The sequence below is a fragment of the Dromiciops gliroides genome, chromosome 2 (genome assembly GCF_019393635.1).
Source record: "Dromiciops gliroides isolate mDroGli1 chromosome 2, mDroGli1.pri, whole genome shotgun sequence".
In the NCBI taxonomy this organism is placed as follows: domain Eukaryota; kingdom Metazoa; phylum Chordata; class Mammalia; order Microbiotheria; family Microbiotheriidae; genus Dromiciops; species Dromiciops gliroides.
This window is the reverse complement of record NC_057862.1, coordinates 654,255,583-654,277,846: the sequence shown is the minus strand read 5'-3', so window position 1 is coordinate 654,277,846 and position 22,264 is coordinate 654,255,583. Positions and strand designations below refer to the sequence as shown.

Genomic DNA, 22,264 nt, shown 5'->3' with positions numbered 1-22,264 from the left:
TCTTTGGGTTTCATCTCAGCAAAACCAATCAACTAGTTAGCCAGCCTCAAAAAGGGGGTGAGAAAAGGTATTGCAAAGGTCCAGGTGTTTTTGGAGTGTCTATTAAATCCATGTCATTAAAGTGCTCCCAAGATAGACAAAGAATTGATCTTTGCCTCAGTGAATGTGACATGAAAATGAAACCTAGCTTTGGTACAAGGATAGGGAAGGTTGGAAATTTACCAGGAAGCTTTGGAGTGAGCAGTATTAAAGTATTTTAGGCATTAGTTACTTACTCGGGAGTTGGAGCTATGTGAGAAAGGCTAGATCAGAGAATGACTATCTAGACCTGTCCCCCCTCCCCACCATTGTGCTGCCCTTGTGTCTGTTCACCTTTTCTTCCTGTTCTTGGAACTTCTCCCCAACAGAACTGAGTTTTCTTGTAAGTGAATACCGTGGAAATGGGTAAGGCGATGGGCGATATTGTATCTTATGCTCGACAATCTGATCTTCCTCGGTGGGCCCATGCAATCTGTCCTCCTGTAAATCATTGAAGAACAAAGCTCCAAACATCAGGAATTATCTGCCACCTAAAATTCTCACCTCTAGTTCCCTGAGCCACAGTTCCACACTTTGTCCTCTGATGCCTTGGCCTATTCTCATCACTGTCTTTGACTCCTTCTACAAACTTTTTTTTGGGGGAGAGGTGGGGCAATGAGGGTTAAGTGACTTGCCCAGGGTCACACAGTGTCTGAAGCTGGATTTGAACTCAGATCCTCCTGAATCCAGGGCCAGTGCTTTATCTACTGTGCCACCTAGCTGCCCTCTTCTACAAACTCTTGCAAAGAAACTTGGAGTGAGATTGGTTGTAAAACTGACTGACTGGACTTTCTTTTTTCTTACTTCCTCACTCACATAGTAGGAATGAGGGTAGGTAGCCTCCTGCCCTCCAAACCCACCCATTTTTTTCTTTGATTTCCTTCTCTAAAAAAACACCCAGTCAACCAACCAGTTAGGAAACTTCAAATAGAAGGTAGGAGAATGTGGTGCCAGGTCTAGGTGGTTTGGGGCTCCTATTAGATCTATATTTTTTAAAAGTACTCTCTACATTGAGATAGAAGTGACCTTTTCCTTAATGAATGTGACATGAAAGTGAAACATGGCCTTTGTAGGAGTTTAGGTAAGGTTTCATGCTGACCATGAAGCCAATGTCATAGGGTTTTTAGGCATTAGTAACTTATTGAGTAGTGATACCTCTGTGACAATGGATGGGTGGATAGATTACCAAATGACTATCCAGAGTTGCTCCCCTTTCCTGCCATCCTGCTGCTCTTGGGTATGCTCACCTCCTCTGCCTGCTGATGGAGCTTCTCAATTGCACTGAGATTTCTTGTCGATGACTCCCCTTGCAATGGATAATATTGCTTCTGTTTCCAGACATTCTCTCTCTCATCTGAGGGTTCTTTCCATTTGTCATCATACTACTCATTCAAGAACAAAGTTCCAGGTATCAGGAATTACCTGCCACCTAAAATTCTTTCCCTGAGCCACAGTTCCACATATCATCCTGTGACCTCTTGGCCTGTTCTCATCTATTTCTTTTTTTCTTTTTTTTTTAGTGAGGCAATTGGGGTTAAGTGACTTGCCCAGGGTCACACAGCTAGTAAGTGTTAAGTGTTTGAGGCCAGATCTGAACTCAGGTACTCCTGACTCCAGGGCCGGTGCTCTATCCACTGCGCCACCTAGCTGCCCCAATCTTGCAAAGAACATTGGAATGAGTTTGTTTGGAAAACTGACTGTCTTACATTTCTCTTTTCTTGCTTCCTCCCTCATATAATAGGAATGAGAGTAGTAGTCTCCTGCCTCTACTCCCACCCATTTTTTCCTTTAGCTCTTATCTCTAAAACAACTAACCATTCAATTAAACTTCTTGGTAACTTATTCTAATCGGAACAAATTCTATTGCACCTGATCCTGGAGACTCATCCTGTTTCCTTTTCATCCTCTATCTTAGCAAGCCTTTCCTTCTCCTATTCTTCATTAGGAAATGAAACACAGAGCTTGAGAGAGTGATTTCCCCAACTACAGAATCCATATTTATCTCTTGCTGTTTTTGTCTGTTTGTCTCTCTGTATGCATATGTACATGAGGAGACAGAAGTCAAAATCTTCTCTTTGGGGTACATATTCTGGGGTTCTGATTTGTAGCTGGGATATGAAAATAAAACTACACTTTGGCATGAGGGATATGCATGCTGATTGGTGGCTGAGGGATGAGTGTAGTCACAGGGTTTTTGTTGTTACTCACCAGGGGTGGTGGTATCTGTGTCAGAGGATGGGTAGGGAATAGATTATCAACTAGGAAGGACTAGGGATGGGTGGAGTGCAGGGGACTGGGCCAACTTGTTCTTTTTCTCCATTGCTGTGGCCTTTTGCGTCTGCTCACCTCTTCAGCTAGATGCACCATCACAACAGCCTCGAGCTTACTCTCAGTTGCACTCTGCTGTGGTGAAGGACGTTTCTGCTGATCGCTAAGACCCTTGTTCTCATCTGCAAGGGTGTTCAGTTTTTCCATCTCCTATTAACACATTGGAAAACAAAGACCAGAGCCTGAGATATCACTTGCTGTCTAAAATAATAACACATACAGCCTCATTCCAGTCCCATTTTATCCTGGTATACTTTATCCACCTCTCTTCCACAAATGCTATCTTGTTCTTGTTAGTTTTGATGTCTGCTTATCTATATGCTGGTGTATCTGTTCTGCTTGGGTCCATACCCTCAGTTCCCTGTAGAATGTTTCTCACCAGTTTCTTGTTGTCTTGGATTTCCTTCTTGAGTGCCTCAATTTCATCCTTCAGCTCCTTTTCTTGGTTCTTCCACTTTAGCTTCAAGTGCTGGTCAGCCTCTCGCTCACTTTCTAGCTGTTTCAATTGTTTTCGGAGACTCTGATTAATGTTACGTTCCTCCTCAAGCTGAGGATATAAAATCAGAGACCAAAAGGTCAGTATCCTTCTGATGCCCATCCAGTATGGTCATTGCATTCACAAAGAAAGAAAACCTACACATAATTGTAACTTGAAAACTACAAGAAGTAATTGGGGCTATCTCCATAGTAAGTCAGCTTTCATGATGAAAGAGTTTCCACTAATATTCAGGAAAAAATTCTCTTCTTTTCTTCAGTTTCTCCTAGCCATCCTTGATTGCCTTGGGCATACCCATTAATTTTAGATGTACCTTTTCCCATCTCCAAGAAATATTTTTTATATGAAATCTCATTGGACAATGAATTTGAAAAATTGTTCTTTTCTAAGCTTCTTCTCTTTGGGGAAAGAGGCTGCCTATCTCTTGTTAGCTTAGCAAAGAGTAAGAACACTGTTCTATAGCCATAGACACCTAACTTTTACCACTTAGCTTACATGTGCATGCTATTAGTCTTAAGGTCATTAGAAGAGATATATTGGGGGGCAGCTAGGTGGCGCAGTGGATAAAGCACCGGCCCTGGATTCACGAGTACCTGAGTTCAAATCCAGCCTCAGACACTTGACACTTATTAGTTGTGTGACCCTGGGCAAGTCACTTAACCCCCATTGCCCAGCCAAAAAAAAAAGAGTAAAAAAAATAAAATAAAAAAAGAGATATATTGATGGCTCAACACAATTCACCACTAATTCTGCAAAAATATTTCCCAGTGAATTGGTAACATCATCTTCCTATTTAAAGGTGCCCTATTTATATCCAGAGCAAAGGGAAGATCAAAGGTTGATCTCCTGTATGTCCTTCAAACCTGGTCTTTAAGTTCCTTTATCTTTTCCTCATTTTTACTCAGCTGTGGTTTCATATCATTCACTGTTTTCTGAAGTTTTCTGATCTCCTTTTCTGCATCCTCGTTTTTCCTTTTGGACGCGTCAAGCTCTGATGACAGCATTTCAGTATTTTTTCTAGAAGAATGTTACAAATAGGGGCAAAGTCATTGACTAGGGAATTGCTAAATAGATTGTTGTACATTAGACTGTGAACTCCTTGAAAGTAGAAACTATCATTTGCCTTTCCAAATTTGTATCCCCATGCACTTAGCAAAGTGTCTAGCACAAAGTAGGTGCTTAATAAATGCTTGTTGTTTGACTGACATGAGTGTAATTAAATACTACTGTTCCATAAGAAATGATGATTAGAAGGGCAGCTAGGTGGCGCAGTGGATAAAGCACTGGCCCTGGATTTAGTAGTACCCGAGTTCAAATCCGGCCTCAGACATTTGACACATACTAGCTGTGTGACCCTGGGCAAGTCACTTAACCCCCATTGCCCCCCCCCCAAAAAAAAGAAATGATGATTATGAAGAATACAAAGAAGCAAGGGAAGAATTATATGAACCATTGCAGTCAGGAAAATAATATACATACACGACTATAATAATGTAAATAGAAATAACCAAAAATATGTAATCGAATGCTTTGCAATGAAAATAATTAAGCTTCACCTTGAAAAGTCAGTGGGAAGGGGGAAATGCCCCTCTTTCCCTTCTTTGCAGAGACAGGATGGCTGTGGGTGTGGAACATTGCATATGCTATTGGACTAAGTTGATGTATTGGTTAGTTTTGCTGAACTCTTTTTTACGTCTTTTTTCTTTGTCATAAGGGGTAACTCTATGGGGAGAATGGAAAGAAAAGGGGCATATCTGGAAACAAAGGTAAAAACAAAAGATATAAATGAAAATGAAACACAAAATAAAGACAAAATAGAAGAAAACGGTACTATAGCTATTAGGTGACAAGTAGGAAGGCTTTGCAACCTACCCTTGGTTCGCACAGGGCTGGAGCCCCATCCTAGTCCAAGAGTAGTTTGGAAGGAATGAATGTCCTCAACAGAGTAGGCTTTGAGCACCTCAGCCACTATGGAGATTGAGACCATACCACAACAGGAGAGAGTCCACAGAAGTGGAACCTTGGTTCACAAACAGTTGAACAGCTTTAGATTTCTTTCTTTGTCCCAATTTTGAAGCCATTTCCCCAAATGGGAATGTTCCAGTCAGTAAGGCTTTGTAGGCAGCTGACAATGCCTAAATGTTCCCTTTTTTCAACACTATGTCAGGATATGTCAAGTTCCCTGTTCCTTGTAACTATTCTAGTACCTTTCTGTTTCCAGTAGATTCTCTACCGCGGATTTATCTTCCTGATGTCTTTTGAGCTCACTGGATAGCTTCTTGATAAGTTCATCCTTTTCCATGTTCTCAGCTATCTTATCTTCCAGATTCTTCTGGGTAAGGTCTAGGTTATCCTTTAGCATAGATGCCTGTTTATCAACATACGATAACTGCTGTGCTATAGGAGACAGTAAAAGAATCACTTTAGTCTCAGTGTAAAAAGGGAATCACAGAATAATAGGATTGCAGGGTTGGATGGAATCTCAGAGTTCAAACCATGTATGTGCAGGAATCCCTGATCATCTTGCCTTAGGGGGCATTTAACTTCTGCTTAGAGATATTTAATGAAGGGGACCTGCTCGCTACTTCCTAGGATAGCCCATCTTATAAGAGGGGAAGTAAAGACAGTGTCAAAAAAGACACTGGTAGGAAGTTTTCCCTTATTTTGAAAGGAAACCTGCCTTTTCCACCCATTCATCCTCTGGGGCCAAGTGGGACAAGTCAATTCAAGTCAATTCAATTCAATTCAAAAATAATTTATTTAGCTGCCCTACTATGTGCAAGGCATTGGAGATACAAAAGGTAAAAATAAAAGAGTTCTTGCTCTCAAGGAGCTTACATTCTACTAGGGGATATGGATAAGGAAAGAGATAAGTAAAAACAATGTAACTGAAGTCTAATTCTTTCTCCACGTAGCAGCTTTTCAGATCCTTGAAGACAATGATCATGTCCCCTTGAATCTTCTCTTCGTTGGGCTAAATGTACCCAGTTCCTTCAATCAGTCCTCTCTTATGGCATGGTCTCCAATCCCTGTACCACCTTGGTCACCCTCTTTCAGCTTCCTAAAATGTGGTTCCCAGGGAGCTGAACATAATACTTCAGATGCAGTCAGAGGACAGTCTCCATCCTTTATTCTGTACACCATACATACCATAGCCTGAGACTATGAAGTATGGATGGTGATTGCCTAGATCTGGTTCAAATTGGTTGAAAGGGTACTATAGAGCTCTCATAGCTTTGCCATTTCCCAGGGTATTCTCCCTGGGTTCTTTAGGGTTTCCTGTGCTTGCTAAATTAGTGGGCAGATGGGGGCAGCTAGGTGGCGCAGTGGATAGAGCACCAGCCCTGGATTCAGGAGGACCTGAGTTCAAATCTGACCTCAGACACTTGACACTTACTAGCTGTGTGACCCTGGACAAATCACTTAACACTTGTTGCCCCTCCCCCCCCAAAAAATTAGCAGGTAGACTATTTGTCCTTCCTCTTTCAGTTGCTTGGATGCAACAGCACCCTTTGTTATTAACCTAGGACTAGGTGCTGGGCAGGTGGGAGAAGCTGAGTTGGAGAGGAGGGGAAGATGAAGAAAACATGGACCCTGTCTTCACAGACTTAACATTATAGTTGAGCAGACAAACTTAACATCTATCAGACAAAGAGAAGCCAATTAAATTCTAACCTGTAGGATGATTTACTAATTACAACAGGGTTCAAAGTAGAGCTGGGAGAGTTGGAAAAGACTTTATGTAGAGAAGATAAAGATAGATAGCATCCCAATAGAAAATGGTTAAAAAAATGAACAATTTTCAGAAGAAGAAATTAAAATTATCAACAGCCTTTTGAATTCCCCAGTAGAAAAATAGTTAAAGGATATAAACAGTTCTCAAAAGATGAAATAAAGGGGCAGCTAGGTGGCGCAATGGATAAAGTACCAGCCCTGGATTCAGGAGGACCTGAATTCAAATCTGGCCTCAGACACTGGACACTTACTAGCTCTGTGACTCTGGGGAAGTCACTTAATCCTCATTGCTCCACAAAACAACAACAACAACCCAAAAAACAAAACAAAACAAAAAAAAGATGAAATATAAACTATAACATTATCAACATGAAAAAAATCTCAAATCACTAATGATCAGAGAAGTGCAAAGGAAAACAACCCAGATAAACATCAAACTAGCAGAGATGCCAAAAGATAGGAAAACTTGGGAGGATTGTGGGAAGATAGGATGCTAACCCCCTGCTGGTGGAGTGGCCATAGCATTCTGAAAATCAATTAGGAAGCCTGTGGGAATAATTATTAATTTATTTGTATACTTACACCCAGAGATCTTGTTTCTAGGACTATATCCAAGTAGGCCATTGACAGGATTGAAGGAAAGACCAATATGCATAAAACATCAATGACAGCATTATTTGCAAAACCAGAAAGCTGGAAATTACTAAGTGATAAATGATTGGTGTCTAGCTAAAGCAAATTATGGCACAGGAGTGTAACAAAATGTTTCTGTGCCAAAACACAGAAAAATATGAAGAATTCAAAGAAAAATGGGAATATTTCTATGAATTGATGCTGAATGAAGAAAGCAGAGGCAAAAGGACAGTTTAGACGGTGACTGCAACAGTGTGAACAAGCAACATGCAGAGGCCACAGGATTTGGGTCGAGTACAGCAGTCAAAGTTTGTGCCTTCCTACCAAAGTCCCTTCTTTCTGTAATCATCCATTCCCCATCCCCCCAAAACCATATTTTGTAAAGGGAAATATCTGATGTGTCAAGACTATAATTCATCAAAAAATGTGTATAGGATTTGACGGGTTTGTGTGTGTTGGGGAAATAACAATAGTGGAAGCTTGAAGTTATAAGTGAGCATTACATGCAGGAGGGAATGGCAAATCAGTCTGAATGGAAGTGAAGTGTTTGCTGGGAAGTTGAGGGAAATGAGGTTTAATAGGTAGGAGAACAGTGAATCCTAGAAAACCCTTGAAACTGTGCATGAGGCAATAGGGAGCCAATATAGTTTTGTAAACATGCTTTTAAAAAATTTATTTATTTATGTGTGTGTGTGTGTGTGTGTGTGTGTGTATGTGTGAGGTAATTGGGGTTAAGCGACTTGCCCAGGGTCATACAGCCAGTAAGTGTTAAGTGTCTGAGGCTGGATTTGAACTCAGGTACTTCTGACTCCAGGGCCAGTGCTCTATCCACCGTAAACATGCTTTTGAAAGGTTTGTGTGCTAGCAGAATGCAGACAACAGAGAGAGGAGCCCAGAAGCACAGAGGCTATCCACAAAGGCAAATTGGCCAGATGGCTAAAGCAGTGACCGTGAAAATGGACCAGTAGGTAGAGGGCTGGGCTGAGAATCAGGAAGGTTCATCTTCCCGAGTTCAAATCTGATCTCAGACACTTCTTAGCTGTGTGACATTGGGCAAGTCACTCAACCCTGTTTGCCTCAGTTTCCTCATCTGTCAAATGAGGTGGAGAAGGAAATGGCAAACTGCTCAGGATCATTGGAGTCATGGAAAATTAGACAAACTACTGAAATGACTCAACAACAACATCAATTAAAAGAGACGGTGAGGGGAAAAAACAAGACTTAGTAACCATGAAAGACAGGGAAGAGACTATTTTCTTATTATTTTTTATCTTTTTAGCAAAGAGACTATTTCAAGAGATTGCTTCAAGATTTCTAGTCTGGGAGACTGGCACCACTGACAGGAATTTAAAAATTGGAAAGGGGTGTTAATTTTTTTTTTTAAAGAAGAGGGGTGGAGAACAGTGTGGAAGAATGAAAGACTGATTATCTAACTGAGGAAGTGGAAATGGATGACATCCAGAGTAGACAGGAAGGGGGTTAGTTTTAGAGAAGAGGACAGAAACCTTTTCTGGGGGAATGGAAAGACAATGATATGTTGAGGTGAAGTAGGGGGCACTTGAGGGAACTCCTGTTGGATGGTCTTGATCTTCTCCATAAAATGAGGTCATAGAGAGTGCAAGGTAAGTAGAGGTAAAGGTGAGAATGGAATTAAGGATTTTTAAGACAAGAGAAGATAGTGGTAGTGACCTTGGATGAATCATTTAGCCCAAGCCTCAGTTTCCTCGTCTGTAATATAGGGATAATATTTAGGCTGCCTACCTCATATGTTGTAGTAAGGAAAGTGCTTTGTAAACATGAAAACTTTATAAAAAAATGTGAGTTAGTGTTTTATTGGGAGACTTGCTTATTGTTTTACAAGTCTTCCTGGTTCTGTAAGTCACTCACCAATTAGCAGCTGTCCTTGGTGGGCCTCATTCAGGTTCGACTGCAGCTGCTGGACCTTAGCATTCAAGGCAGCATTCTGGCTCTCACTTTTTTCCTTCTTTTCCTTCACCATCTGGAGGGCATGTTCTGCTTCTTCTACTCTGGCTTTTTGCTTCTCCAAATCTGATTGCTTTGCTTCAAGGCTATTTCGCACCTGAATAATTTCCAGCTTACTTTGGGACAGGGCTTTGTCTTTCTCTTGAATGGCCTGAGTAGATCAAAGAAGAAGCATGGTCACTGGAGGTCTAGGGCTCTCCTCTTCAACCTCCATCGTGTAGTCAATTTCAGATTATAGGGAGCTGCATGTCCAGGCCTGGTGTTTCCCTTCCTTTCCCTTAGACAATCATATGTTTTGGCTCATCTCTAAAACGTCCAGTGACTGTGTGGAAGGGAAACACAAACCGGCTAACTTAGCTACTCCTAGGAGCTCTGATGAAGTTTGGTGAGTGTAAAAAACCCCCCACATTAGTCACAGAAATATCTGCTGATTTCTCAATCTCTCTGTTCCAGGAGAGGTTTTCCAGGCTTCATCAGATTTAAAATTTTTTAGTGTTGGGAGCATAGGTGTGCACAGAGTGTGGGTCAGGTATGCTGGCACATGGAATTACACCCCACCCCACCCTAGATAAACATCTGTGGTTAGGAGTACAATGCTGTCTACATGATATACATTTAAGAAATGTCTGTTGAGTTAAATTTGTTCTTTTAAAACACATTTACATTGAGTAAAAATGGGAAAGGTTTCTGCCTATATATGCTTGCAATTTAAAAAAATCAATCAAAATCCCTAATGATGCTAACCACTTGAGATGTCTTAAAAACATAAAGCACTTTTTTTTCTTTTTGCCACTGAGATGTCTTAAAAAAGAATGATATGGTACAGGTATATTCCTAGCTAGTATCCCTTTGTAGTATTCTCATTCTGCTTTTTAGGGTTGGAGGAAGAATCTCTTTCTTAAATAATAAATATTCTCGAGTGCTCTTCCTTCATTTTTTTTTGGGGGGGGCAGGGCAATGAGGGTTAAGTGACTTGCCCAGGGTCACACAGCTGTTAAGTGTCAAGTGTTTGAGGTCAGATTTGAACTCAGGTCCTCCTGAATCCAGGACTGGTGCTCTATCCACTGCGCCACCTAGCTGCCCCGTTCTTCCTTCAATTTAACCAACATTTATTAAAAGCCTGTCATGTACCTGAAAATCAACAAGCACTTATTAAGCACCCCACACTGTGCCAGGCACCATACCACCACAAAGAATGAAAGGAGCTTACATTCTAGTGGGGGAGACCTAACGATACAGAATAAATATTTAGATAATGAATTGACATAAATACAAAGGAGAAAATAAATACATGGTTGCTGGGGAGGGAAAGCACTAGCAGCTGGGATTATCAGCAGAGGCCCCAACGAGTTTATGGTATCATTGGCCATCCTCTGATGCCTGAGCAGACTTGGATCATGGCATGTGTGCCATCGACGTCCTCCCTGCTGTCTCCTCTGGCTTTCCTTTCTCTACTGTCTGAGGGATTCTCACCCTACCTTGTCCTTCTCCAAACAGAGATTCTGGGACTCTTTCAGTTGGTCCTCCAGGTTCTTCAGGTGCTCCTTCAGGTCCTTCACTTCTCCATCCTTCCACTCTGTTTGGCTGGCTGTCTCTTGCAGAAGGTTGTGCATATCTAGCTCCAACTTCATGAGGTCTACAACAGGATGGGACAGGACAGGACACGGCACACACTTGCTACCATCCATCTAGCTGTCCCCTGCTGAGAGGACTTCAGCTCCCTCTTGGGCCCACTGGCATCCTTCCACCCTCCTTCCCCAGGTTTACCCTTCGTTATCTTCTTCTTCTGTTCTGATACTCTCTCTAGCTCCCTCTTCATGTCCTTCAGCAGATACTGGTACTCTTCCACCCGAAGGCACTGGTACTCACACTGCTCTTCAATATGTGCCAAGATCTAGACACACAGCATAACTGTAGGTCAGTGGGTGGTTTTCCCAAGGTCAAGATAGTCTTTTTGACATGGGTCTAGAAAAGGAAGGCAGTTGACTTCTGGTTTATAGAATACCTGCAAGAAAAAAAAGCTCACCCATCCCTTGGAGTTGGGATACAACCGGGGATATGCTGGAGAATATCTCATACTGGCTCATGAGAGCTCGCTGTCAAATTTTCAGTGGGAGCATTTACACCTTGTAAATTGTTAAACACTACAAATCAGAGCTGGATTTGCTTGTTGATTGTTTAGACTGAAGAAAGGGATGAAAAAAGTGTCAACAATGCAGATTAATTTTAAAAGTGTGCTGTGCACACACTTTTTTTTTTTTTTGGGAGAACTAGTTGTTAAGTATTTACTAGCTCACCATTGATTACAAGAAGACATTTTCCTGTCTCTCTCTTAGCCTTAGATTCAGAGAGAAGTCAACTAAGCACTGTTGTATTTTATGGAAAGATAAAGAAGAAGGCCATTGATATCCTAAGAGGAGGGATTATAATATACAAGAATGCTGTCTTTTGTATACAAAGATGATACCTATAGGGAATGGGGTTGTGAGCTGTTTTCCCAATCCTGGGGATGGATTTGTATCGATCCAACTCTTCACTCTCTCACCTAATCCACACAGAGACTAAGTACCGAGTTTGAGTGTACTGTAGGACATGGGCAAAGGGGTGTGTTTGTGTGTGTATGTATATGTAAATATATCCATATTAAAAAAAATATATATATATATCTCCACATAGCTGTCTGTGAATCTATCCATCTATCCATCCATCCATCCATCCATATTTCAATTCCTGGCTACCAATCCTCAGTTTCAAAGGATGGAAATTTCCCAACGAGGATGTCCCACCTGTTTGATATCCTCTGACTCATCTGGAGGGCAGAAAAGTTGTCTTTGAGACATTCTATAGGTAGCAAAGTCCACTTCTAATTTTATCAGAGTCTCTTCATGATCCAATATCTGAAAATGGATACAGCTCAGGTATAGAACATAATCAAAATACTAAATGGTATTGTGCAAAGGGTGTTAGGTTAGGAAGCAGAAGACCCGAGGCCTGGTCTTGGCTCTGTCCCTGCTGGCCTGGTGACAGTGGGCAAGTTCTTTAATTTTTCTTTGGTTTGGTTTGTTAACATGCAAAATAACACCCACGAAATCTACCTCACAGGTTGTTTAAAGGATTAAAAGAGATAATATAGGGGCAGCTAGGTGGCGCAGTGGATAGAGCACCGGCCCTGGACTCAGGAGTACCTGAGTTCAAATCCGGCCTCAGACACTTAATACTTACTAGCTGTGTGACCCTGGGCAAGTCACTTAACCCCAATTGCCTCACTAAAAAAAAAAAAAAAGAGAGAGAGATAATATGTACAAAGTGCTTTGTAAATGATACAATGCTGTAAAAATACTAGCTATTATTGATGGAGGCCATGTGATAAAGTTGCATGTAACCCAAAGGACAATGGAAAGGGTTAGGATAGATATGAGTAGTAGCAATACATACCAACTTTATGCATGCTGAAAGTGGTGTAAGAGCTGGAAATTTGGGATCAGAAAGGGAAGCAGGTCAAACATGCAGGAGTAGCAAGGGATAAGAGCAAGAGAAAGTGGACCAGAGGGGCAGCTGGGTGGCACAGTGGATAAAGCACTGGCCCTGAATTCAGGAGGACCTGAGTTCAAATCTGAGCCTCAGACACTTGACACTTACTAGCTGTGTGACCCCCTCATTGCCCTGCCAAAAAAAAAAAAATGGACCAGGCAAAAGGAAATGTGACCATATGATACAGTGTTTGAGTATCACTGGGTGAGATAGTCTACTCTCAATACCCTTAATTTCTCTCTTTTTTTTCCTGACAGCTTCATTTTTTTTTGTCTTTGTGAAAGTTGCTTTAGTAGAAACCTGATCACCCTTACTTTAAGATTGCTGCAAATGAGCTTATTGCGAAGCTCCGCAAGTACCACTTCCTGTTCAGAACCATTTTGCAAAGCATCATTCAGGCGCTTCTGGGTCTCCTTCAGCTCATATAGTAAACATTCTGTAGTTCTTTCATTTGGATGATGATCCCCCTTCCTATCTTCCTCCTGGTGTTTTTGGGAGGAAAAAAAAATCATATGCTGGTTTTGTGAATATGTTTAGGTAGAATTTCAGGATTGTTTGAGAGCAGACTTGTATTGACATCCACATATCACTCAATCAGTAAACATTTATTAGGCATCTACTATGTGCTAGGCGCTATGCCTGGGAGAGAATTGAGGGGTCAAGGAATTGGAGATCAAAGTGTAGGCTAGGAGTATGGTTTTGAATGGGAAGGCAGAGGAAGAGATGAAAAGCTAATAGCTGGAGGTCAGACAAGGGGATGCCAGAATTCTTGAGCAGAGAAATGGTGCATCTTTGTGTGATGTACTTGATCTCCCATCAGATTGTGAACTTCTTGAAGGCAGGAACTGTCTTTTGCTTCTCTTTGGATTCCCAGAGCTTAGCTCAATGCTTGGCACATAGCACATGCTTAATAAATGTTTATTGATTAATTGGTTGATGGCAAGTTCAAGGGTATGGCCATCTTTGTGTGTGGCTGAAGTTGGGAGGACGAGTAGCTCATGGGAGGTAAGTAGGCTGAGGAACTGAGTGATTAGAATAGAATAGAATAGAAGAATACAGGTGCATCCAGTTAAGGAAAGGGTGGCCAGGGAGGCTGTATCATCAGAGGGAAACAGGCTTCAGCAAGAGCTAGTAGGTGGAAGGTGTGGGAAAGGAAAAACTTTAAGATGAAAGGAATTTTGTTGCTTATGGAACAGGCCTTCCAGAGGGCACAGCGGAAGGGTTGGATGGAGTTTGATCTTGAAACTTTGGGGTGAGAGGGTTGAGGAGGATGGGAATGAGGAATTGGGTAGTAGGGAGTATGAAATGGGTTTGCAGGAGCTCAGAGTCACTGGGATGTGAAGGTTATGACCAAATATAAGAATGTCCATCATTGAGTGGAGGATGCCACTCCTCTACTATCCCAAGATAGGCATAGCAGGAGATGGGAGAAATAGGTACCTTTTACATGTTGTGAGCTAGCATTTCCTAGTATCTTTTTTCCTAGATGATCTCAAATGCTTGATGAAGACTAATTTTCTGTAGGGAGGAGTGATGGCTACATCCAGTCATCCCAAGTCATTTATATATCACTTTCGATTGCAGGGTATGGCTATTCCTACTTTGTCCTACCCACCCCCACCAAAGTTGGCTTATCTTACCAACTATGTTTTACTTACACTGATTTAAAAAATTAATTTGCATTCACTGGGCAGTATAGTGAGAGGATGTAGCCCAGGAGCATGGTGAAGGATAATTTTCGAAAGAGATAATTTCTAAGTGCGTAATAAATGGATAGACAATCAAGAATTGGCTGTACCATTATCCCCATTTTACCAAATGATTGGTAAATCATTACTAATTTGCTACCAATGAATTTGAAACACGGAGAAGGTAAGAGACTTTCCCTAAATGGAGGGATGTTAGCTGGGGAATGAAGAATAAGATACAGGAATTTCACTTCTGTCTCCTGCTCATTCTGTGTGATCTGCCCAGCTCTTGCCATCTGTTTCCAAACTCATGTTAAACTGCGTTTGTTTTGTGTGGAGGACCTCGCTTCTTTCTATGGGGATATGGATGATTCAGGTACGTGTTTTGGTTATTTTCTTTATTTTTTTAATGGGTGAAGATAGCCCTACAGTAGGGATTCTCAAAATAAGCATGACACGTCTCAAGCAGAGGATTTTAACAGCTTTGAGAGCACAAAACTATAGTTCAAAACTCTGAAATTTGAAAATTCAAGGAGAGCGCTTTTCAGACAGAAGGTTTTGTGGTTTCCCCCCCCCCCCCGCCCTTGTGAGAAGCACAGGGTTTGTCCAAATCAAAAATTTCGGAGCCCTGCACTCCATTTGTGACGCAAGACCCTCCTTTGGCTTTGATCGCAGTGAATGGTTGCGGTGTGTGCCTCACCTGAGTGGAGATGATTTTGACGTCTCCCTCTAAGGCCTTCATTTGACACTCCAGCAATTCGAGGCTGTTCACAGCTGCCTGATACTTATCCTTGTAAAGATTTAAACTGCTTTCCAGGGAGATAATCCTGTCTTCAGCCAAGGCAAGATGTTCCTGAGATATTTGGAGCTTCTCCTGTAGCCTTATGTTGTCTTCTTTATTCTTCTCCATCACTTCCTCATAGATTGTGACCTGTGAGTGTACCACCATCAAGAATTACTCATCTCACAGATACATCTGATTGAGAAAGTGTCTTGTACATGAAGAGTTATACATGTAAGTATTCATCAAGTATTTGTTGAATGAATGGATGGATGGAATGTATGATACAAGACTCCCAATAATACAATAATAGAAACCCAAAGGCCACAGAGTATAACACGAGAATGTTAATTGACTCAATTTCATCACCCCAATTTCACCCTAACATTCATTCACCCCAAATCTTCAAGTGAGCTCATCAATTTGCCACATGCATCCCCATTTCTTAGCACAGCACCTGGACCGTGGTGGTGGGTGCTTAATGAATCTTGTTGAATGAATGATCACAGAAAAGGTATGATTAATATTATTAATTTGTATTGTCTCTGAGTTTGAAAAGCTGATGGATCAATTTTTCAGGACAACCATATTGCGACTTTGTGAGTTGGGCAGTCAAGCCAACCATAGTTTCAGAAGGATAAAGCTTTGAGAATTGGAATGTCATACTGGAGAAAACCTAAGATTGTCCAAAAGTAAGTCCAGACTCAGAAACAAAAATCAGATCAGCTAACATTTTTTAATTTGGCAAAAGAAATTAGATGGTTTTGAATTTGGAAATGGGCAGTAAAGTGACTTCAAGATTTACTTGAAATGTAGGAAAACTTTTTTATTGACAGGAACAGATAATGTTTAGTGGCTAATGAATTATCAAAAAATGAAATGGAAAGATGTACCACTTTGGCTGCCATGGGTCATATCAATAGCCAAGGTTGCCAAGATTGTACCTCATCAGTTCTTTTTTTTTGGGGGGGGGGAAAGCAATGAGGTTTAAGTGACTTGTCCAGGGTCACACAGCTAGGATCAAGTGTCTGAGTCTGGATTTGAACTCAGGTCCTCCTGAATCCAGGGCTAGTGCTTTATCCACTGCGCCCCCCTTCATCAGTTCTTAAATGGGTCATTGAAAGGATCAACATCAGATTATAAATAAATAGTGGATCTTCTCCAAAATATAATCTCCTCTTTCTCTAATCTTTTTAACCTTTTATCTCTATCTACTGGCTCTAGCCTTCCTTTTGCCTACAAAAGTCTCCACCACCTTTAAACATCCTCACTAGATCATCCCACCCCAACAACCACTGTCCTAACTCTCCTCTCTTTTTCAGCCAGATTCATTGGAAAAAAGTTATCTTCACTTGGTGCCTCTATTTCCTTTCCAATCACTATCTTCTTAAACTTGTTACCTGTCTTCAGATCTCATCACTTAACTGAAAATGCTCCCTCCAAAGCTGTCAATTCTCTTTAAATCACCAACCAACCTAACCAATTCTAATGACCTCTTCTCTCTTTTTAAATTTTTTATAATTTTTTTTTGGCAGGGCAATGAGGGTTAAGTGACTTGCCCAGGGTCACACAGCTAGTAAGTGTCAAGTGTCTGAGGCTGGATTTGAACTCAGGTCCTTCTGAATCCAGGGCTAGTTCTTTATCCACTGCGCCACCTAGCTGCCCCCTTGTTTCTTTCTTTTTTCTTTTTTAATTTTTTTAGTGGATGACCCCATCCCTGACTTCTCTGCAGCATTTGATGTGACCACCAGCTCTTCCAAGATACTGGCCTCTTTACCTTTCTGACTGCTCCCTCTCAGTGTCTTTTGCTGATTCATCATCCATGTCACACTAGCTGTGGGTATACACCAAGCCCTTATCTTTTCTCAGACCTTATTTTTTCTTTCTATACTCTCTTTCTTGATGAGCTTATCATCTCCCATGGTTACCATCTCTGTGTACAGGATGTCATGAAATCACAAGGACATTTCAATATTTAATAACTCTATTTTTGTTTTTAATTTATAACACCATAGCATAATATGTAGGAAATATATATGAAATAAAGGAAAATAATCTTCAAAAAGTTATTAAAGCATCAGACCTCTTTTGGTCCACCTTATAGATGACACTAGATCTATATATTCAGTCTTTATTTTTCTCCTTCACTCCCCTTGTCTCCAGTCCTGCAAACTATTTATTGGAATTTCCATAGGGATATGCCAGAGGCATCTTAAATTTAATCTGTTCAAAACAGAACTCATTCTCTTTTCCCCCTCTACCCTATCCCTCCATCTACCCCTATTCTAGACTTTCTTATTATTATCAAGGGTACTACCATCCTCATGGCATCCAGGTTTACAACCCTAGTGATATCCACTCCTTATTCTCACCCCACATATTCAATCACTTGTCAAATCTTGTCATTTCTATCTCCACAAGGCCTCTAGTCTAAGACCTCTATTCTCTATTCCCACACTCACCAGCATAGTTCAGGTCCTGATATGGGCTATTTCAATAAACTCATATTTGGTCCTTTTTACTCAAGCCTGTCCCCATTCAAATCTGATTTTTCCTAAAGGGCAGGTCTAATCATACCTCTCTTCCTCTCCCTCCCAACAAACTCCAAACAAAAAAAAAATGACTTTCTGTTGTCCAGAGGAACATGATATCAATTCCTCTGTTTGACATGAAAAGTTTCCCACATATTGTGCTATAGGAAGTAATAAACAGGATGATTTCAGAAAAACCTGGAAAGACTTATGAACTGATGTTTAGTGAAATGAGCAGAAGCAGAAAACCATTGTGCACTGTGACAACAATATTGTTTGATGAAGAACTGTGAATGACTTAACTATTCTCAGCAATACAATGATCTAAAATAATCTCAAGGTACTAATGATGAAGCATACTATCCACCTCCAAAGATTTGATATTGATTGAACACAGACTGAAGCATACTATTTTTTACTTTCTTTCATTTTTTTCTTTTTGAGTTTTCTTATACAAAAGGACTAATATGATAATGTTTTACATAATTGTAAAAAAATAGTTCTTCATAGCTCGGCATGGTAGAATATACCTGTAATCTCTGTTACTAGGGAGACTGAGGCTGGTGGGTTTCTTGAGTTCACGAGTTCAGAGCTGCAGTAGGGCTAAAGCTGATTGGATGTGTACACTAAGTCTGGTACCATTATGGTGAGTCCCCTGGGAATGGGGGACTACAAGGCTGACTAGGGCAGAAACAGAGCAGGTCAAAGTATTTGTGCTGATCGTCAGTGGGATTGGGCCCAAGTGGCTGCCACACGTTCAGCCTGGGCAAGATAGGGAGACCTAGTCTCAAAAGAAAAATCTCTTTATAACCTGGTCCCGGTCTTCTTTACACCTTACTCCCTTCTCTGCACATTGTGATTGAGTAATACCATCCTGATTGTTTTGAACACACTTCATCTCCCATCTCTACTGTCTGTCCCCTCTACCTGAAATGCCCTTCTCACTTCTCACTCTTGGAATAACTGGTTTCTTTCAAGATTCAGTTTAAGCAACACTTCCTTCATGAAGCCTTTTCCAATCCCTGAGATGTTTGTGTCCTCCCTCCCAAAAATAACTTAAATCCATGTTGTATATGTTTTCTCTCTGTCGCTGTCTCTCTTTATCTAGAGAGATATGTATAAAGATATGTATATATGTATATATATACACATACAAAGACATACTTTCTATATATACAGACATACTCTCTATGTGTGTGTACACACACACACACACACACACACACACACATATATATATATATATATTCACACAGACATACTCTATCCTCCATTTCAAATCTTATATTCTATGATCCTTTGAGTGTTCAGTTGTATGAGACACATATAAGCACCATAGAAATTCAGAGTAAGGAGAGATAATGTAAACTGTAGCAATTTGAGAAGACTTCATGGATTGGTCCATGGGTCCAAATAATCCTGAGAAGAATTCTGATAGTCAAATTAAATCTGGCAGTCTAAGCTGATTATATATGGCCATCCCTCATTTGAGATCCATTTCAGGAATTATTGTGTTTAAGGTAGTTACTGTGTAAAGAGGAGAGGAGAGGAGAGAAGAGAAGAGGGGCATTTGAAATTCAGACAGCTTTGTGCTTCATTGCTCAGAGGAATTCACTTTGAGGAACTTGGCAGGATGCCTAGAAGTATCTGTTTGAATCTCTCTTTAGCCTTTTACTCATTTGTCCAGGCCTGGGTCACTTTATCTGAGTTAGTATATCTTGCAGGAGGCTTAGTTTCTCTCAATGAAATCAACCCCTTTGAACCATTCAGGTTTAATTTAGCCTTGCAAATAGCGTTCTGAAATCATTGGACAGATAACACTTTGCCTCTAGGGCTTATTTACCTCTTCTTACTGCTTATCTTTCCCATCCCTTTCTCTTACTGTCACTGTATCTGGTCCAGGGGTGCTAATTTTCCCCTCTATATTTGGATAGCTATACCCCTTAAAAATCCCTATATTTTAGGCATTCTCACCACTCCATCAGTCAACAAGCATTTACTAAAAGTTTAAGTGTCAAGTACTATGCAAAGTACTGGGATTATAAAGAAAAACAAAATTCCTGCCCTCAAGGAGTTCACATTCTAGGGGAGGGGACAACATATAAATAGCTATGTGCACACAAGAAAAATACAGGGTGGATGAAATGTAATCTCTGAGGGAAGGCGCTAGCAACAGCAAATGTTGGAAAAGGCTCCTTAGAGAAGGGGAATTTGAACTGAATCTTGACAGAAACCAGTGAAGCTAAGAGGGATGAATTAGACAGGGAATTCTAGGCATAGGTACAGCAAAAGTACAGTGTGGAGAAGATAAATGCTGTGGGCAGCAAAGAATGCAGGAATGCAGGTGTTGTTTGTAGTGTGTGGAAGGTTCTCCCTTACAAAGTGGAAGAAGACTGGAAAAGTAGGAATGGGTGAGGCAGTGAAGGACCAAAGAGAAGAGTTTATATTTGATCCCGGATATAACAGGGAGATAGCTGGAGGTTACTGAGCAGTGGAGTGACCTGAGTTTTAGGAAAATTATTTTTGCAGCTGAGTGGAAGTCAGGTTCGAGTGGGAAGAGAGTTGAAGCAAGGAGACCAATTAGAATATTGCATCCCATTCCAATTAACTAGAACATGTGCAAAATATCTGGGGGTTAATCTACCAAGAAAGCACAGGAAATATTTGGATAGATTCAATTACAAAGTGCTTCGTAAAGAAATAAAAGGGGGCAGCTAGGTGGCACAGTGGATAGAGCACCAGCCCTGGAGTCAGGAGGACCTGAGTTCAAATCTGGCCTCAGACACTTAACGCTTACTAGCTGTGTGACCCTGGGCAAGTCACTTAACCCCAATTGCCTCACACCAAAAAAACAAACAAAAGAAGAAATAAAAGTACAATTTAAAGAACTGGAGGAATAGTCAATGCTCATGGCTGGGTTGTACCGATAGAGTAAAAATGGTAATGCTACCAAAGTTAATTTACATTTTAGTGCTATATGAATCAAATTCTCAAAAGGATACTTTACAGAACTCCAAAAGATTAATAATAAAATTCATTTGGAAAAATGAAAGATATAGAATATCAAGGGAAATAATGAAAGGAGGTAGGGGCAAAAGAGGGATAGCATTTCTAGGCACCAAACTACTACATTATAAAGCAGCAGTCATGAAAACCATGTATAGTATTGGTTAAAAAACAGAGAGGTACAGAAATAGAAAGGACTAGATAAGGGAGAACCAGAAGAAAAGGAAACTTACCAACCCAGTGTTGGATAAAGTGGAATGATGTAAGAAAGAACTTCCTATTGGATAAAATTTGCTGGGAAAACTGGAAAGAAGTCTAGCAGAAATGACATTTAGACTGATATCTTACAACACATCTTAACTGGATATGTGATGTTAATAATAAAGATTATACTATAAAAAATTCCCACCAGATATTCTGCTTTTGGACTTTTCTGGAACTCCCTATCCACCTTCCTTCCCTAGGTAACTCATCATTGGGAAATCTCATTATGCTGTAAGACTGAATCTGTCTGATTCTCACATCTCCTTAGTCCATTCTGCACCTCTGATTAGACCCTATGACTGGAGGGCAGGACTCTGGGTTCCAGGGTCTCTATTTAAAGAGTGGAGTCAGCAGTTTTTTTTCTCTATTTCCTACCAGCTTCTAGACAACTCTGGCTCTCTCTATCATGCCCCCATGCGGGCATGATACCTCTCCCTGTGTTTTTCAACTTCCTTTTGTCAGTTGTTTTCCCCCATTGGATTGTAAGCTCCTTGAGGGCAAGAACCGTTTTTGTTCTTATTTTTATTTGTATTTCCAATATTTAGTATAGTGCCCAGCACATAGTAGGTTCTTAATAAATATTTATGAATTGGATTGATTAATGTGTAACTTGTTTGACCAATAGCTAAACTCAATCACTTAGGAAGATTTAATCTGTCTTTCCTGAAGAAAGGTGGATTTGATGGACCTTTGAGACCCATCTCCAGTTTTTGTACCAGAAAGAGGTACCTATGAAAACCAAGCCTAAAGGGAGCAGAAAGAACATGCAGCATTGGTAGGATGGCTCAGTGGGCTCACTACTTGATTTTTCAATAGACTTGCCCTAGGCAAGGGAGACAGAGCTTCCACAAATGGCAGTTGTAACCCATACCTCATCTTCCTTCATCTGGCAGTGCTGGTGAAGCATCTCTAGGTCACAGGTCTGCTTATCCAGGATGTTCTGACATTGTACGAGTGAGCAGTAAGAAGACTGTAATTCTTCTGTGCGAATCTCCAGTTCCTGCTGAAGTGCCAACAACTTTTCCTTTAGCTGATGGAGCTGTATTTGACGGGCCTGGTTACAGCACCCAAACTCTGCTTGCAGCTGCTGCTTACACTGGAATGATCACGATGATGATATGATAACAAACAACAATAACCATAGCAACAAATAACAATGTTATCTCCTATTTCTGCTTTGGTTTATAGTTCACACTTGTAGTTTCCTCCT

The 22,264-nt window shown here is 40.8% G+C and overlaps 1 protein-coding gene across 1 annotated transcript in view; it reads right to left on the bottom strand.

Annotated features, from left to right (window-relative positions):
• Window positions 1–22,264, bottom strand: part of PMFBP1 (polyamine modulated factor 1 binding protein 1) — a 266,935-nt gene that overhangs the window by 66,406 nt on the left and 178,265 nt on the right. The window contains exons 6-18 of the mRNA XM_043981207.1: window positions 21,926–22,141; window positions 15,173–15,403; window positions 13,099–13,266; window positions 12,040–12,150; window positions 11,021–11,147; window positions 10,732–10,889; window positions 9,158–9,404; window positions 5,110–5,299; window positions 3,766–3,919; window positions 2,786–2,953; window positions 2,425–2,556; window positions 1,326–1,460; window positions 346–519 (exon numbers count right to left, since the gene is read on the bottom strand). Of these exons, the coding sequence (XP_043837142.1) occupies window positions 346–519; window positions 1,326–1,460; window positions 2,425–2,556; window positions 2,786–2,953; window positions 3,766–3,919; window positions 5,110–5,299; window positions 9,158–9,404; window positions 10,732–10,889; window positions 11,021–11,147; window positions 12,040–12,150; window positions 13,099–13,266; window positions 15,173–15,403; window positions 21,926–22,141 (2,211 nt within the window). The remainder of the gene's footprint in view (window positions 1–345; window positions 520–1,325; window positions 1,461–2,424; window positions 2,557–2,785; window positions 2,954–3,765; window positions 3,920–5,109; window positions 5,300–9,157; window positions 9,405–10,731; window positions 10,890–11,020; window positions 11,148–12,039; window positions 12,151–13,098; window positions 13,267–15,172; window positions 15,404–21,925; window positions 22,142–22,264) is intronic.